The sequence below is a fragment of the Trachurus japonicus genome, chromosome 2 (genome assembly GCF_045865225.1).
Source record: "Trachurus japonicus isolate A0001 chromosome 2, Traja_1.0".
Lineage (NCBI taxonomy): Eukaryota > Metazoa > Chordata > Actinopteri > Carangiformes > Carangidae > Trachurus > Trachurus japonicus.
Genome location: NC_140908.1, coordinates 8,542,746 through 8,560,872, shown reverse-complemented (window position 1 = coordinate 8,560,872; position 18,127 = coordinate 8,542,746). Strand labels below are relative to the sequence as shown.

General features: G+C 40.8%; 1 protein-coding gene across 3 annotated transcripts; it reads right to left on the bottom strand.

Annotated features, from left to right (window-relative positions):
• Positions 1 to 1,058: 1,058 nt before the first annotated feature.
• Positions 1,059 to 17,852, bottom strand: LOC146990743 (rho guanine nucleotide exchange factor 7-like). 3 transcript variants are annotated; one of them, XM_085798801.1, is made up of 22 exons: positions 17,389 to 17,852; positions 15,930 to 16,013; positions 12,699 to 12,783; positions 11,879 to 12,003; positions 11,571 to 11,775; positions 10,083 to 10,174; positions 8,548 to 8,642; positions 8,128 to 8,223; positions 6,271 to 6,393; positions 6,039 to 6,177; positions 5,797 to 5,856; positions 5,558 to 5,704; positions 5,330 to 5,416; positions 5,165 to 5,243; positions 4,696 to 4,832; positions 4,366 to 4,590; positions 4,166 to 4,259; positions 3,700 to 3,789; positions 3,110 to 3,271; positions 2,635 to 2,731; positions 2,390 to 2,444; positions 1,857 to 2,125 (listed from the first exon to the last, which is right to left on the bottom strand). In XM_085798801.1, the coding sequence occupies exons 1-22, from the start codon at positions 17,551 to 17,553 to the stop codon at positions 2,003 to 2,005; spliced, it is 2,565 nt and encodes an 854-aa protein (XP_085654927.1). In that variant the 5' UTR covers positions 17,554 to 17,852; the 3' UTR covers positions 1,857 to 2,002. The 3 variants fall into 3 exon arrangements, with proteins under 3 accessions (XP_085654919.1, XP_085654935.1, XP_085654927.1); XM_085798809.1 differs by lacking the exon at positions 3,110 to 3,271 and having other exon boundaries at positions 1,104 to 2,125; XM_085798793.1 differs by lacking the exons at positions 3,110 to 3,271; positions 12,699 to 12,783; positions 15,930 to 16,013; positions 17,389 to 17,852 and having other exon boundaries at positions 1,059 to 2,125; positions 11,879 to 12,042.
• Positions 17,853 to 18,127: the final 275 nt, after the last annotated feature.

Sequence of the window (18,127 nt, the reverse complement as noted above, 5' to 3'; positions counted from 1 at the left end):
TCCTCCTCTTCCTCCACTCAACCATTCACAAAGTTTCCAGCCTTCTTCAAAACAATCCGCCGATGAAATGCATGAAACCATCACACAGTCAACACACAGGGAATATTAAATATGTTTCAATCAGGATCAGAGAATCAACGTGAATCCAGTTCAGTCAGTTTTAATCTGTATGAACGACAACAGACACAATTTAAGAGGCAATAACTGACACTGTATTACATTTTACGTTAGTGTAGTTCTAATTTCGGGAATGTTAATTTGTAGATGAAGTCTAATAAAAACCACATCTGCTGAGCCTCATGAGTCATACATCATCTGTAGTGTGATCAGCCAAGACAAATAGGAAACAAAAAGTCTTACAAATCAAAATCACCTGTTAGGAGTAAAAGCATAAATATAAAAATAAAAAAAACATTTTAAAGTATATGTATGTAGCATATTGACATTGTAAAGATCATAAAAACATGAACATTTCCAGTGTTTTATTGCTTGAACTTTGGTCTTAAGACAGAAAAAGCAGTGAAATAAAGACTGATGGTGTCTGGACATCATTTCTCTCACATAGTGGTCTCTTCCTATGAAAGTCAACACCTCAGCATCCAGTCAGTGTTTGACCAGTTCGTTTGCCCATAATATAAACTCAAAGTGCCATTTAGTGTTGATATTGTACCTGATGATGACATCATGTTTTTTGGGTAAGTGTTTGAGATTCACAGTTCACTACAGCAGTGTCCAAATTGAAAAGAAAAGAGGTAATGATGCGTAAGAAAAAGACTCCAGACGTCGACACACCTCTGATGTGCGATCGACAGGTAAATGATTTCTGAACTTTTGTGACTCTGAGAGATGATACTTGTACATTTGGCTGCAAAAAACCTAAAAATTCTTCTCCAACTGATGAAGAAAGGTGGCAGGGGTGGGGTTCTGCCCTGTTTTTCCAAATTATCTATGAACTGGCAGCAATGAATATATCATTTTTGTGAATGTTTAACATTTAACATTTGTTGGCCCTGTAAACTTCCTCTCTCTTGCCTCAGATTCACACGCAGCGAGAGGGAGAACTTGTAGTCAACTTGTCGGTTGCTGTAAGTTTTGGTCTCTACAGTATGCTTCATGAGTCTGTGTCAGTTACATGTTCAGCACAAACCAACTTTTCATTTGCCTCTGAATATTGCTTGTAATGTGAAATTTGAATTGGATGTGGAGCTGAAGCTGAAAGCTGAAACTCCCTGATGGTTCATTCCTGAGAAGATTTCCCTCCAGCTTGACTGTGACAACAACAAGGGCTGTTGTTTTTGATTGAAGTTCACATACTAATCGTCTACAATTCAATTAATTCATTCACATTATACAGAACTTTGATCTCATCCTGTCATTTATACGTGCTGGTAAATTTAGGTTGAGTTTAAAATGTATTAATAGTCTGTTTATCAATAACATCTGTCATAAATTATAATTCTATAAGGCGTCTTTCATAATAATAACTTTTTTAATTGAGACAAAATTGCTGCTGATGAAATGAGGCATGGAAAAAACTATTTCAACTCTCAATGAGGAATTTTATTCACATACTGCTCTGACACCTCACTGAAATATATAAAGGCCAGGCCAGTCACTTGCATACTGTCCTGGCTGTAGTGAGGTTTTATACTTGCACAAGCACAACGGGGAATGAGAGATAAATAAGGGAGGTGAGTATTTTGTCAGTGCTCCAAAGGCTGTTAGAAAAAGGGAAAGGAGCATGACAGGAAGTAATGTCGTCATGCCTACCAGCTAATATGGCTTCACAGCTTTACAGTCTGGATGGCTTTGCTGAAGGCTGGCAGGCGTTTTTCTCTTGGTCCAGAGTCCAACAAGTGGAAATGGTGAGGAGATACTGAAGTGTGATCAAGTGTTGGCAGCTTCTGTCCATCGAACAACAACATGTCAAAGGTCATTTGTCCTTTTTAAAAGTCAAAAAAACTGGTGTTGTCCGTCATGTCTGGATGGACACATGTTGACCTCAGAGGTTCGTCTCATCCCAGGTCGGGTCGTTCATGTTCTTAAGGACTCGTCTGACTATCCTCTCCAGCTCTTTCCTCGCTCGCTGCTCCTCCTCCAGCGTCCTCCTCATCCTCTTGTTGTCCTGGAGGAGAAGATACAAGGAAAGAGAAGGAGAGAAAAAGAGAATAAGTTTAGCTTGAGCAGTGACGCTCATCTCCTCTAAGGAGCTTCATGCATCTATATTACAGTTTTAGCTTGATTTCAGCCAAATTAGCCACAACACTTCTGCAGATTTATATTATGCTAAAGAAAAAAGCATTATATGTGATAAATGTTCCAGGTTCCATTGCACATCAGGCAATGTAGCAATAATAGATGAATAGTGTTGATTAAAATGCAGACTCACCTGTTTGAGCTCCTGGACCTCATCCTTGAGGCTGTACACCGTGTCCACCAGACTCCTGCAGAGACACCACAGACAGATACAGGACCAGCTCTCATCTGAATGCTTCTAGTGTTATAGTTCGTATCTGGTGTGTTTCATATGTTATGATGTTGTGGCCTTTATTTTAAGCAGCTCCTTGTTCCCACAGCAACCACTGTCAAGAGTCTAAATGATCAGTGTGTGCAGCAGCGTCGTCTCTCCCTCACCTCTCCTCCACCACGGTTTGCCCGTTGCTCCTGGTTTCCTCCACGATGATCTTCTCCTCCTCTGGGAACAACATGTGCACGTCCTTCCTGCTGGAGCCTGATGGAGCAGAGACAACGGTGGAAGTTATCAACTGTGTGCGTCAGCGTCACACACACACACACACACACACACACACAATATGACTAACACGTCCACACAAACATCAGCCCCATGGACACAAACACATTTTATCACTCCAAGTGTTGAACGTAGAAATAAAGGAGTCATGCTGCACTGATGGGAATCTAACCAAAACAGCTACTGAATGTACACAAATGAAGACACACACACACACACACACACACACACACATACACATACATACGCACAGCAGAGGAAGGGTTTGGGCCAATAGATGTGGCACATCTCTCTCTAACTGTAAGCTAGCTGCTTCACCAGAGTGTCTCTGGCCTGTGGCGACACCCAATATCTTACGAGAAAACGAGGCAGTCCTGTAACTATGGGCGGTCCAGAGACTGTCATAATCCGAGTCCTCTGATTGGTCAGAACATGGCAGGTTGCCAGGGACACCAGCGGTGATGGTGAGGCTGGTGTCAGCGAGCACATGGTTGTGCATGAGGTCAGTCCCTTGCCAGGCTGGACCATAAAGTAACCAGCAGTGGATGAGGGGTGGGACAAACCAAATTGAGGATTGAGGAGGGTGAGGGGAGGAGAACAAACCATTTGCATGAAGGGTTTGGGTTCAAAAACAAAAATGTTTAAACCAGACCAACCAGAAATAAAAGGAGAATAGTTTATGTGGGATAAACCATGTTGAAATTAAGGAAATGAGGAGGAAGAAAGAAGAATAAAACCAAACCAGCAGTTAATGAAAAAACAAGGGAAGACATGAAAAGAGAGGGAAGAGAAAAAATATTGTTAGAGCTGAAAGCGGAGAACAAACAGTGTTAGATATAACACACAGCAGCTAGAAGTGTGTGAGGATGTGTGTCCATGACGTTGTGTTCGTACTGTGTTTACATATGAATCTGTGTGTGTGTGTGTTTGTGTGTTTGTGCACTCACTGGAGTTGAGTGTCTGTCGTGTCTTGGCGCTGGTGCAATAGGCCTCAATCACTTTCAGTATCTGAGCATCCTCCTCCAGAGCCGCTGTACCTGAGAGCAGGACCAGAGGACTTCAACTTCCAGTACACACAGTATGGCTGCCATATTGGAAAACATTAAGGTTTTTCTATCACTGCAGCCTGGGTTTCATCTGTTTAGTTTGTGATTATTTTCCTAGTTTTAAGTAATTGTTAAAACCGATGAGAGAGTTTTCAGTAAAACATGTTTTTCTGGCTTATGTTTGGTGTCTACTACAGAAACAACAACCTGTGTAGAAGCAGCAGCAGAGATAGAGATGCAGCCCAATGCACTGATTTAAAAACAAGTTATTTAACAATGAAAGAGACTAGGAAATTTTATTTATTTAACAGTTTTAAAACAGTTGCTGTTATTTCTTTATTTCATTCGATAAGTTTTGTTCTCTTACTCTTTCTGGCAGTGAAGTCCTCCTCCGACGGTTTCCTCTCTGGCTTCCTCTTAGGGAGCAGCTTCTTCATGTTCTTCGGGCTTTTACTCATATCCTACAAAACACAAAGTGTTCATCATTGTTTCATTGCAATTTTAAATGGATGAAAGTGAATTGAATCCCATAAAGCAGCGGTATCAGTTTGACTCATCGAACAGCACCTCCTTGTAGCAGAGAGCAGCAGACGGCCGGAGAGGAGGCGCAGGGCGGAGGCAGCTCAGGCTCCAGGGTTTGGGGGTGCTCGGTGGCTCCAGGGGCCCCCACATCGGGCTGCTACTGAGTGCCGTCCCATAAGAGGAGGGGTGGGGAAGGGTGTGGTAGGTGTGTCCAGTGCTGCCCGCTCGAGACTCAGAGTGTCTCGTGGGAGTGACGGGGTGAGAGGGCAACTGGGCGGAGGAGAGGAGAGGAGAGGAGAGGTTAGAGGTTAGAGAGAGAAGATGGGAGCAAGCAATGGAGCGGCTAATAAATAAATAAATAAATCCTTTACTTACTGTGTGACAGACAGACAGATGCTTGTGAGCGTGTGTGTGTGCCGGCGTAGTGTGTGTGTGTTTGGTGAGGAGGTCCAGCCAGTCCTGTAGCTCGCGCTGACTGTTACAGGCCACCTGCATCCGCTCATACTGGCCACCTGCACCGCAACACACACATATAATACACACGCAAACATATGTATTTATGTAGCGGGCAAAGGTCACACAGACAGTAAACTAGCTTCCTACATTTCCCATAATTCCTTTGAACAACAGACATACATGCAATTTTTAGTGCTCTATCTCTATTAGTTTGTGAAAAGTTATTCTAACAACAACATATCAAATTATGTATTTGGGATAACTTCTCTCTTTACGGCTGCTCCTCTCTACATAACTAAGGATAATGACTTGTAGAATGTATTTTAATCCAGTTTCTGGATGTTTTAGAAAAAAAAAATCTCTTGGCTAAATGAGAAAGAGTGCTGACCGGATATTTCAAAGGCATTCTTCAGGTTTTCTCCGTCCTCTATTCTGGAGATGAGCATTCCTGTTAGTGGCATCTTCCCCTACAGAGACATATGGAGAAATACACAGGATTAGCTAAAACACAGAAAGCATCGTTTAAACTTGATCTCACACACACACAACATACCTGATAGATGAATCCACTCATCCTCAGGCTGGCAGACAACACAACCAGCGTATGAGGGAAGAGGACGAGGTAGCGTTCATTTGACTCCTGGAAGGCAAAGTCACATTTTACATACTGTTTTTTATTGTCACTTGAACTCATCAGTCTGAATGCAACCCCAGGGTATAAACCAAAACTCGTCCAAACTGCATGATATGAGGAATGTGGTGTCAGGTATATGATGGGTACCTGACAGTTCTGTGTGTGGACTGTGGCCTGGGACATGTGCAGGACAGGGCCAAGTGTTTTGATGTCATCCCCCTCCCAGTTTCTGATTGGCTCGGTTAAAATCTGCAACTCCAGGTCCTTCTTCTTCCTCACCTCCTGACACTGAGCCTGTGGACACACGGACACACACACATACAGTTGGCAAATATCTGCACAAAAGAAGATTTGTGTGACACCGTGTGGGGGTGTGTGTGTCTTACTGCAAGGTTTTTGAAGGCCGCCATTGCAGAATGGAGGTCAGCTCTGTCAGGATGCTGGTCCTAAGGCAAAGATAAAAACATAATAAACATCTACTGAATAGACACACTGGATTATTTATACTTGATATCATCTGAATCTGTGCAGGTCTCAAAAACAAAACTAAAAATAGCACTGATGATATTGATCTGAACCTTAAGAATAACAGAAAGACAGACAGAGAGAGAGAGAGAGAGAGTCCAACCTCCATGTGTCTGTCCAGCTCTTTCAGCAGTGTTGGGTATCTCTCCAGTCTGGTGAAGGGTTTACTTAGACTAGTGGTCAGAGTCAGGATCCCTGGAGTGGACGCTCCCTTCGACTCCATGTACTCCCCCAGCTCCTCACTGTGACACATACACACAACCAAAGGCACAACTTAGTTTTGGAACAAACACATATTTCTTTGTTTTGCACACACAGTGTCGGTCTGTCTGTACCTGTGTTGTGTGAGTACGCCAACAGCAGACGGGTGGGTGGTGCAGTAGGCCACGTAGATGATCTTTATCTGAGCCATCAGACTCATGAAGAAGCCTCCGATCCTCTGCTGGGTCTCTGGGAGTCTACAGACAAAAACCATTGACAATATCAGACTGAGCAAATAGACGCTGGTACCTCATGCTACCACTAGATGTCTCTGTTGGTGCACAGATGGCTGGACACTGAGCTTTTACCCACACTCACCCCTCTGTTTTTAAGTGATTCACCCAAACCTCCACAGTCACTATTAATTACACAGGATGTAAGCAAGAGCCGGTCGGCTGGGATTTATGCAGAGCCTGAATAAAGACTTTTTATTGCAACCTGGTGGTGAAATTGAAATAATCTATGTGCAGAATAAAAAGACAAAATTAACTGTGGAGACAGACCCACAAGAAGGATCCAACTAACAATATTTTTAAGTGATTAATCTGCAGGTTAGTAAATCATTTTGGGATAATAATGGATAATAATAAATCACATTTGTCATATTGCTCAATCCAAATGTATAGATTATAACCCACCACTGCAAGAAATCTGTTGTTACTGTCTCATGAAGAAAATGCTACCGCTTCAATAACTGCATGTGACGGCTTCTGATATAGGGGAGACCGGGGTTGGTTGGCTACAGGGGTTGGTTGGCACACCCCTGTTTTCTGGCCTCGTGTTGGTCACAGACTCACAAATGTGACATCAAAATGATCATCTTTTTGAGCTGCACTTATCTAGTTTGTTAAAACATCTGAAAATGACTCACTTTTTTGCTGAGGGCAAAATATCTGTTTTTTAGTACCAAAAGTAAAAAATTGCCCCCCACACTTGAAGTGTTATAAAATTGCTTTGGATAAAGATATTGGAAATGTGTTACTTCCAGTTTGTAGAGATAGGATTCAGCTTCAATTTGATATGAAACTTGAAAGTCTTTGATGAGTGATGTTACCTGGGCAACATCATATATTCACAAAAGTGGGTTTGTTTTGGTCGGGGTTGGTTGGCACACTCATGTCGGGGTTGGTTGGCACACACAAACCAACCCCAACATGCTGATTAAACATAATTTCATACAATGGGCCACAAAGCCTACATATGCCAATACTGTAATTCCAGTGATTCTATATAGGCCTTAATGTAAATAATCTGCATCCACCCCACACAGCAAATCTAAAACACAGTGAGATGGAAAGAAATAAAAATACAAAGAGGTGATATGCTATATTTAAGAATAAATTCTATATTCATTGAATATTTTCTCTTTAAAAAAAAAAAAAAAGCTTGAATCATTTACTGTTTAATGTTCTGTGTACGTGCTGTTATCTTGTTCGTGGCCTTAACTGCCCTGTTTTAGTGTTATACATGCAAATATATACATGCATATACATGCTATCTTCTTAAATTTGAATATATTAGAATTCAATTTCCAATTTATTATTATATTGGTTGCTTCATCCATTCATTTTTACATTGTGCCAACCAACCCCATGAAGTGTGCCAACCAACCCCGTGTTGGGGCTGGTTGGCACAAGTGCGCAGTATGATTTTATTCATAAATAAATTGATTTTAGAATATAACTGTGGACATTGAAATGTGTTTAGTTAAAGCTGACACCTTAACCTTTCATTTAATGCTGGTTTGAATATTCTCACATAAATGATGCCAGAGTGCTATGGCAAAGAGTGAAAAGTGTGCCAACCAACCCCGGTCTCCCCTATTTACTAAAATGGCCTTTAGACTGAGTTATTCTAACTTACTAAATATTCCTTATGAGTAATATGTAACATGTATATATGCAGGAGGCAGAGCAGAGTGATGTACTGACTTTGTGTGCTCCTCTAAGGACTGAACCAACATCTGCTGGAAAGTTGAGATCTCCTCCAGGTTTCCTTGAATGTGACTGATGTCCACAGCGCTGAGTCTGCAAACCACAGGAGGTCATCATTCATTATTTAAAGGTGTTCTCTGGGTAATGCTGATTGATCAGGTATAAACACAGCTTTCTCTATTTGTTTATGTTACTCTCAAACAGAATTTGCTATTTTACTGTCACATGTAACAAGATAGTAATAAATGATATGCATTTATACGTATCATCATGCTCTGAATATCAAATGTGGATAATTCTAATGTTTTATAAAGGATGGTATAAAATATATGGAAAATGCAGTAGATATTCTAGCGCATGTTTCACTGCCTCTGGAACTGTTGAATAACACAATAAAAAGAGTAAAAATAACTCTACCTGTCTGTGGGGTGAAGTGAGCGCAGGTATGAGCCCAGGAGACTCTGCAGCTCCCGCGAATATTCAGTCTCTGCTTCCAGGATGTTCTGTAAGACCTGACAGAAACACGACCCACAAAAACACACATGTTGTGTACAATGATGCCAATGTTTTCCTATAAAACGTCCTTGTTTGGAGAGATATTTAATGTAAATTCATAGGAACGATCCTACGGCTCTGTCAGTAATTCAATATTGGGATCATCATTCTGTTGATGTCATTATCAACACATTTTTTTGGAGGTAGGACCAGACACAAACACAATGTGCAGGCAGGCCAGAATAACTCTGAGAGGAGGTTGTCCTGTAAAGTGGGGGATGTATTTTGTATGAAGCTAATGGAGAGAGAGATATCACGACCCGGTGGGAGCTGCAACTGGCTTAAGTAGCTTTCAATGGGTCTGACTCCTCAGGCTAATTGGCTAATCTCTCCACAACATCACAAACCTCTTAGGAATGAGGTTTCTGGTGATGAATTGCTGCATATTAGTCACACATGCTGCCGTGTGCTCCTGCACGTCAGGAGACATTAAACATCTAACTGCAACTTAAGCGATAAAATAAGATCTAAGAGGACACAAACAGGACAGCAACAAGAATGCTGGGAAAACAAACACGCAAAGACGAAAACATCACAGCCTGTGTCCTCACACAAACATCTGTTCTACAGCTTTTAGAGGCTCTTTTAGAAGATGGACACAAACTTCTTTTTTCTTTTGCATCTGTGTCCGGGAACAACTTTGACTTCAGGCAGAGTCTGTCTGTGTATTTTGTTTATTTGTGTCTTTGTGTATGCGTCTATGAGAGAGACTCAGGTAGCCTAACCAAAGATAGGCTGTCTAGAGAGCCTGTGCAGCTTGTTGCATTATTAAAACACACACAACACTCTCACAGATACACACACAGCAGCAGGCGCTAACCCTGGGGCAAGGCTGCCCCAGAAACCACTGAAATGGAAGAAATAACCTACATTACATCTGCAGCACTCACTCACACACACACACACACACACACAGATGACACATGCAGCGGTGCCATGCAGGCTCCACAAAATCACCACATGCTTGTAGACGCACAGACACAGCAAAACAATCATTAAGTGGATGTGTGGATGGAAAAATATTGATTCTAACAGTCAACAAGAGCAAACACACGTGTGACAAACATCCATTAACTCAGTTAACTCCTGCTGTCCAGCTTTGAACTTTTACTTTCTGATTTCTAAGATTCAGACTCAGAAAACAACAAAATAGCAACCGCACACTCAAAACACTGTGCATATATCAATTTATTGCAAGCTTTCGGTCATTGTGACCTTCCTCAGGCAGATTTAGACTCAGAAATCTAAACTAAACCTTTGTTCTAAGTAACAATACTGAGACCCGGTGGACTGTCTTCCTCTTTCATTGTTAATATGAATGGTAAATCATTATAAGGTCAGATCCGCCCCCCCCACACACACACACACACACACACACACACAGTTGTGATGCTCACCACGTTGTAGTAGGTCTTACTGATGATAGTTATGTCGAAACCTTTGGGTGGACTTTTTAGAGTCCCAGACTTTGTCTTCTCTGTTGTCTTATCTAAAAACAGAGAAAGAAGAAAGGACAGTTTAATGGTATGTTCCATCAAAACAAATTAAAGCTGTGCTCATTGTTCATTCAGTCAAAAAATTGTCTCTTTGCATTTACCATTTGCAGTTGACAATGTCGAGGTCATTACAGTATGTAGGACAGCCAATCGCTGACTGCACACTGTCATGTCATCTTACTGTTCACTTTGGGGACACTGCAATGTAAAGCCAGAGGGGTAATGACTAGTTATCTAGATAGAAGACAGCCTAATGTCCTCCTTAAAACCATCTGGCTGATCAGGGAAAGTACAAAAAGACATAAACTAGATTCTGCAATAACCAGGAAAGGGGAGATACAGATGTTAGACCTGGATGGAATCTATATAGTCTATAGTAATCTATGTTGTGTGATGTGTCTCCTACATAAAAACCCAAAGGCTCAGTCTCAATCTCAATGATTCATGTCAATAAATCAAGATAACAGGAGACATGGAGCCTCCAGTTCATCACTGTTTACTTAACAAACAAACAGAGGCAGCATCACTTTGCATCTCTCCAGTGTGAGCCTGTTATCTGACACATGAAACAACTCCCCACGGCCATATGAATCTGCTGCCGTTCCTCAGTGTCACCGTTATCACCGTGCTGAATTTTCTGCTGTAAGCTTCAAGGCAGGAAGTTCGTTTCTATACAGCAGCTCTGGAACTTCCTGTCATTGTGTGGTCGTGGAGCTTCCTTCCTTTCCTGCCTTCCCTCCTCAGAAAGCAACACAACAAACCAACACAATCAAACCAGCTGCAGCTGAAGACACAGGGGGCAGCAGACGACAGCTTTGTGGAGGCAAGTGAGCTCAGAACTGCATATCAATTCATATAAACCCTGCAGATACGATACGGAAAGTTGAATTAATGCGTTACCTTGTTACAAACAGAGCTCTTTTTTCAGATTTCTGGTGAAGAAATGCCTCAGATTAAATTCCTGCTCAGGTCCATTTCAGCCATTATAAACACAAATCATTGAGAGTCCATCTCTGACTTCATGCTTAAATTTGCTGTATGTTGACAACTTGGCCATTCTCCTTCATAATAATCATTTTATAACTACGAGAGGTCACAAAGTAATTATCAGTGAGAACAGGCCTGCACAATGTCAGTCTGTCTGTGTCTATCTGAATGTGTATTTGGCCTGTAATATCAGGAGGTTTGGGTTCACTGTAACATTAATGTATGTTTATTTTACTGCAATTTAAAATAGAACTGTGGTTAAAACTAAGTATATTCAGTAAAGGTAACCAAGCCATCCTCTTTTGGCCACAGCAACGAGAAGAAGCCAGTTCACTGTGTTGTGATAGATGTCAGTGGGAATGAATGATGCACACCATGTGAAACAGTAAGAGCTTCACCCACCGCTTCCTTTCAGCTCCCGTACATAGTTACTGGGGAACCACCCACTCTTGCCGTTCACCGAGCCTTCCCACCAGCCCCCGTCCTCCTGCCTGCTCACACTGATGATGTCACCCTTGGAGAAGGAGAGCTCGTCCTCATTGGTCTGCTCGAAGGCGAAGCGCGCCCGGACCAGGACCTGACCACACCCGCTGCCCTCCGACATGTCCTGGGAATGAGAAACACAGAGATGAAAGAATCTGTGCACAACAGTAATAATAACACTGTCAATACACATCAGCTTTGTTACCGCCGTTGTTATGGTAACTCACCAGGCTACGGTACTGAGGCTGCAGCAGCTTAGAGGAGCGAGTGTGAGTGTTGAGGGAATCAAATGACTTGATCCTCAGCGTTGAGGAGTGTTGCACACACACACTGTCTCCAGAGACACCGACGTCTACAAGAGCACAGTTAGAACTAATCACTGCTTCTGTTAGACCTCATTAGATGAACAGGTGAGGATGTACCCATAAACAGATATTGACATTTCTAAAGAGCTTTTATCAACTTACGATCATTATAAATGAATCAATTTATTTATTTCGGTATATTTCAAGCTTATATAACCGAAAGGGTGTAGGTTGAAGCCAAAGCTTATATACCCCTACCCCTTTTACCTTAAAAAATAAAATAAAATAAAAAATAAAATAAAAAAATATATATACGCATTAATACAATAGGATCAGATCACAGACATTTGAAATTAATCGGTACACTTACATTTCTGATCACAACAAAACTTAAATTTCCATACTGTAACGAGAAATTATGTTGTTCTTATAAAGTCTTTTAAAGCTGACTAGAGTACAGCATAATTTAATATTTTCAGGACAATTATTCCAGATGTTAACCCCTCTAACAGAAAGACAGTGATTTTTTACAGTAGTTCGAGTCTTTGGTTTCTCAAATAATAGTGGTCTTCTCAGGTTATAACTGGAATCCTTCATTTTAAACAGATTCTGGATATCTTGAGGAAGAAGTTTATTTTTTGCTTTGTACATGGTTTGTATTGTAATGTAACATATATACATTGTAAACTGTATATTATATTCATCACTTCTCTACTACTTCCAATAATAACATGAATCTTGCCTTCTGTAGCTTTGCTGAGAGAAACCAAGGAGTTCAGCACTTTGGAGAAGTTCAGTCCCTGCAGGAGGTCGTTGACCTCAAAAGCCTAAAGGAGGAAGAAAAAAAAACAAAAAACAAATAAATAATATGAAATACATTTTGGAGAAGCAATAAAGCACCGAGAGGTTTGACGTAGGAGAGAAAACAGTACACACGTTCATAATAAATTTATAACATCAGCAGTGACACAGAGCTGCCCTCCTGACATTTCCAAGCACGTATCTCACACTGGGATGTGATGTGGTGGTAAATAGAAAAGACTGGTGATCATAACAGGCTGTATTTTCTGAGTCTGAGTTTACAGGAAGAATTCAATATAAGATCCTATTTTTAGGAGCGACGGCTCTGGCGTTTACAATACGCTCCTCTTATTCAAGTACGTCAGCTAAAAAATGAAGGAACACTGAGTTTAAGCGGGGGTTTACATCTTTGCTCCAACTGCAGTCTGGAGCAGGATTACTCAAAGTCTGAGCTCCCCCTTGTAATCTCCCCATCACACACACACACACACACACACACACACACACACACACACACACACACACACACACACACACACACACACACACACACACACACACACACAAACACACACACTGCCATAATCAAAATACCTCTGAAGCCCCTAATCTTGTGTACACCACACACACTGACTGACTTTTACACTCCAAAGGCGTGAAGATGGTGTGGTTGTGATCTAGGGTGTGAAAATCAAAGCCGAAATACTCTGTGGCAGCACTTTGACATTTGAATTAAATCAATAATTTACAGTAAAACTATTGCATGATGAGAATGGAAGATCATTTCACCATGTTAAGTTGTTTTTTAAACACAAACACCATGTTCTTTAAGGAAGCATTGCTTTAAAAATCCACATCTCATTTAGATATATAGACTTATTCGTAGCTCAACAGTTAATACACACTTTCACCTCTCCCACTGGCATTTGTCCAAAGTACAAAATGAGACTTTCCATTCACTACTGCAGTAGAAATATACACCAGAAGCACTTAATGAAGGTAGTGCTCTCTTCAATTTATTCCAACAATCATAAATCTGACCCTATATGAATTTTAAACACGATATATATATATATTTCCGTGTGAATTTTATATTTGTGCAATGAGCAACATACATCTAAGACAAAAACGTACACACCTTTAAATAAGCATTGATTTGTTGCCATAAACCGAGAGTCCTGTTAAGGATATGTGTCAATAAATCTCAACTTGACAAAGTCATTGTAAGGTTGGATTAGCATTTCATGACATTCAAAACATCCATCACCACATATTAAATGGAGTTGGCTTCATTTGGCAGATTGCATCTGTATGAAACACACTCTGCTCTGCAGCTGTGGGACACAAAGAGCACACACACACACACACACACACACACACATGCTCTCAACAAACGCCTGTGATTGGTCAGACATCTTACCTGATGACAGGGCGCGCTTGATTTAATGCTGCAGAGACGGCACACACTGAATGCGCACAATCAATATTCCACCCATTTAGGTTTCATTAATAGCAGAAGCCAAATTTATGATTGCGAGTGTCTGATTAATTGTGCAGCTCTGGTTAATCGTGGAGTCCAAATTCATCCACACTCATAGTGGCACTCTGTAATCCTCCTCTAACTGGACGGGCAGTCTGGCTCGTCCCCTGCTTGTCCGATGACTGTCTGGGAGAATTACTACGCTGATGTCAGTGAGGCTGCTGGTAATGGAGGCCTTGGCTCCCAGCAACATGGCTGACATGCCTCTAATCAACCTGATTGGAAAATCCACTGGCTGCCTGGCGTGTTGCATTACATCAGCCCACCCTTTCTCTCCTTCCTCCATTTCATCCTTTCATACTCTTTCCATTTCTCCTCCAGGGTTTTATTTATACAGCCCATTCTCCTCTACAAGATCGTTTTTCGAAACCTTGTTAAGGATCTGCGGCCAAGGACTTCTGCATTGCATAATATGCTCTTTTCCATTATGATTCCATGCCCATGGAAAAACATAGATTAGATCAATAGTCTGTGTGTGTGTGTGTGTGTGTGTGTCTGTGGTGTAATTCTGTACCACACTACTCTCTAGCGCTCTCTCCGTCCACGCCCACTATGGGGCAGGACATAACCTGGCTTAACCCACTGTTGTGCAAACAGAACACACACCCTATGAACTCTGATAACAATGCAGATTATCTTTTCCATACACATGCCAACACTCTATCATTTTACATCTATTTCAGTATTTCCAACTTCAAATCTGACTACCTCTGCACCAGTATTGAGAACATCATGAATCATCATCATCATCACCAGTAACAACAACATGCATGATGCACATGCTACCCAATATATCCCTCTAATATAATATCTGCCTCGTGTTCCCATAACTACAAAGGGAAATATGAGTGATGTCCCTTTGTAGTTATGGGAACAAGAGCAAATAAAATACAGTCAAGACTACAGCTTAAAAAAACATCTTGGGAACAGCAACTGAGAGGCACAGATTGGAGATGTTACTGTCCACACAACTATACAAATAAACATTGCTTTCATAGCCTGCAGGTTCTAATGCACTTTCATCTCATCCTAACAGAAAATAGCATCACATTCTCCTAAAACATAATCTGTACAGGGGTTTCCTCTGCAACATCACTGCTCCAATTACTGTAATTGGACCACAGGTATCTTATCAAAAATTATATAATCATCTATAAACACATTTATAAACATTTATAGTCATTACAGTGACTTCTGACAGTTAATAACAATGGACCACACAACAGCTGCTCCATGATCAATAAAGCCATTGGTTATGACTAATATCCCTATAGCTATATGATGGTTCAAAGCAGCATTATAATGTTCATTATTGTTATTATGGAAAGCGTATCTAGACAACCCAGACACCTAATTAGCATTTTCATATTTGATCATATTATTCCCACCACAGCCATATTTAAATGTCACTTTGCCCCGGCTAATAACTGTCAGCTGGTCTCCACACAGCTGAAAACTATCAACTGAATTACGTCACTAATATCTAGGCTACAGTAGGAAATACAAGTTATAAAACATGGTTTACACTATAAATAGGATGAATTAGTAAATTGAACTGCAGGAAATGTGTGTTTTCTAGGCTTAATGTTGTGAAAACATATTGACAAATCGATATTTAAAGCGGTAACTCACCTCCACACCGAAAGCCCCGCAGCCTTTAATAAACTCGCCAATGTTCCTCTGACACTCGCTGTCGCTCCTCGGTTCCTGGAAAAACTACACAACAAACAAAACAACAAAAAAGTCTGTGCATGAGCTTCACACGCTGAGTCCAAATATTCACGAGCTGTCAGAGAAATGTGTTTGAGGGTTTTCCGCTCGGAAACAATCTTATTCCAGGCGCTGTTGCTGGTGCTGCACTTGCCACTTGCTGCTTATCGCTTATCAAATTAGCCAAAGTCAGGAGGCGCACTTCCGGTTTCCACTTTCAAATTAAAACATCAATTAAGCTTGTGTTTTCATACATTTGATGTTGGAAATGTTCATGTCGTGAAAAAATAAAACAAACATGTAAAATTATTTTATTTTATCACCTAGCTATTGTAGCCTATAGTGTTTTATAAACTTAATTCTACATAATTATATCAGATTACAGGCTTTTCTTAGCCTGCTGGGTTATTTTTGTTGTCACAATACCTGCATAAAGCACATAAGGAAAGCATAACTAGATAATAGTCCAATGCATCCACAGAAGTGCAGGCTACTGTCTGCAACAGTTGGGGCAAAAGCCATTTCTATAGATTTTTAAATAAATAAATAAAGAGATAATAAGCAATGGCTACTGGGGGGTTTTATACCTTTACTTTGAAGGACGCATTAGTTCACACTGTGTTGAGTTGCAGCTGACCGAGGCTAACCTGACACAGACCTTACAATCTTCCAGGGAAGTTGGATAAGCCAGAGGAGGATGTGACGTCGACAGGTTCAGGGTCTATTGTGTGTGTACGAGCGTCTGTGTGAGTGAGCGTGCGTGCGTGCGTGTGTGTGAGTGTGAGAGATAGAGACATGCAAATTTAAAATTCAGATCATTTACATGTAGAAAAGCCTTGAGTGGAGTCTCAGTATTAACTCACTAGGTCTACATAACAAATGTAGGCTACTGTGCTCCTGTGACCAATGGAGACACACTCACTGTTGAACAGTCTACATTCATTATTACTAATAGGCCTAGTTATTATTTCATAATATTTCATTTTGCAATATAGCCTAACTTCTCCAGAATGATGTAGTTTTATTCATAATCAGATCAGTTTGTCTACTAAATCACATCTACAAACACTATCTACTCTTAATTATACGATATTAAGGCGTGTCCTTTTGACTTGGGAGAAAAAAAACTTTACTCATTGTGAAACAAAACATTTAATAGGCTATTCCTTATTAATACTGTATGTTATATAGCTACTAAATACAGTTTTTAATAGACTGTATTTTAAGAAAGTTATTTTTCCAGGAAACCTACATGTATTTGGATGTACGGTAGCTCTTTTATTTCTCTCTTTTGATTAAATCTATTTTTCTGTTGTCCATTGAATATATTTGTAATGTGATATTATATTGTTGTTCACCGAGCTCTCCTCCACCCACTTACTTTGTCCACCGTCCCGGGTCTGAGTCGCTCCAGCAGCTTGCACAGCACCGCTCCATCCTGCAGAGACGTCTGGAGGAAAGCCTCTGGATCCGAGATGCTTTTCTTGGGAGACTCCAGGACCCCCAGCGTTATGAGCCATGTTACCGTCTGCTCGGCGGAATTCATGCCTGAATGTGTAATGTCATAAAACAGCAGCAACAGCAACAACAGCAGCAGCAGCTCTCTCTCTGGAGTATCTGGATATATCCTACTTGTGGTCCGTCCAACATAAGACAGGAGGGTCAGCCCCGCCTCGCCTGAACATTACAATCAGCCCACACTGGTTGGATCATATAGAAAAATAAAAAAAAAATAGAGCTGGTAATGAGAATTAAACGATTTCCTTCCTCCTCGTCCTGCTCTCTCTCTTTTTCTCCCTCTCTTCCTCAGCGGATGTTGGCATCACCTTTGCTTGTGCACAAAGTGGCAGCGAAACCAGAGTCAAAGTAGATATAATATAACACAGTTTCCTTTAAAGATTTTCAAATTAAAGGCCCGTACTTGACCAACATGACTGCTTCAGTTCAAAATAGAAAACAAAACTGCTATTTATTTATTTATTATTATTATTTTATCTTTACGCACAGTAGGCCATATAGGCTGCATTAAAAGTCTAATATTTGATTACATTATGCACCTATAGAGGGATGAAATCAGGAAATTTGTTGGTCAAACAGCTTAAATAACTCTGTATTATTAT

Excerpts from the sequence above, each read along its gene's own strand:
- LOC146990743 (XM_085798801.1), bottom strand. The coding sequence starts at position 17,553 with ATGAATTCCGCCGAGCAGACGGTAACATGGCTCATAACGCTGGGGGTC. Across the intron at positions 10,175-11,570 it reads ACGGGAGCTGAAAGGAAGCG|ATAAGACAACAGAGAAGACA; the intron begins GTGGGTGAAGCT and ends CTCTGTTTTTAG. Across the intron at positions 4,260-4,365 it reads CTGCTCTCTGCTACAAGGAG|GATATGAGTAAAAGCCCGAA; the intron begins GTGCTGTTCGAT and ends TGTGTTTTGTAG.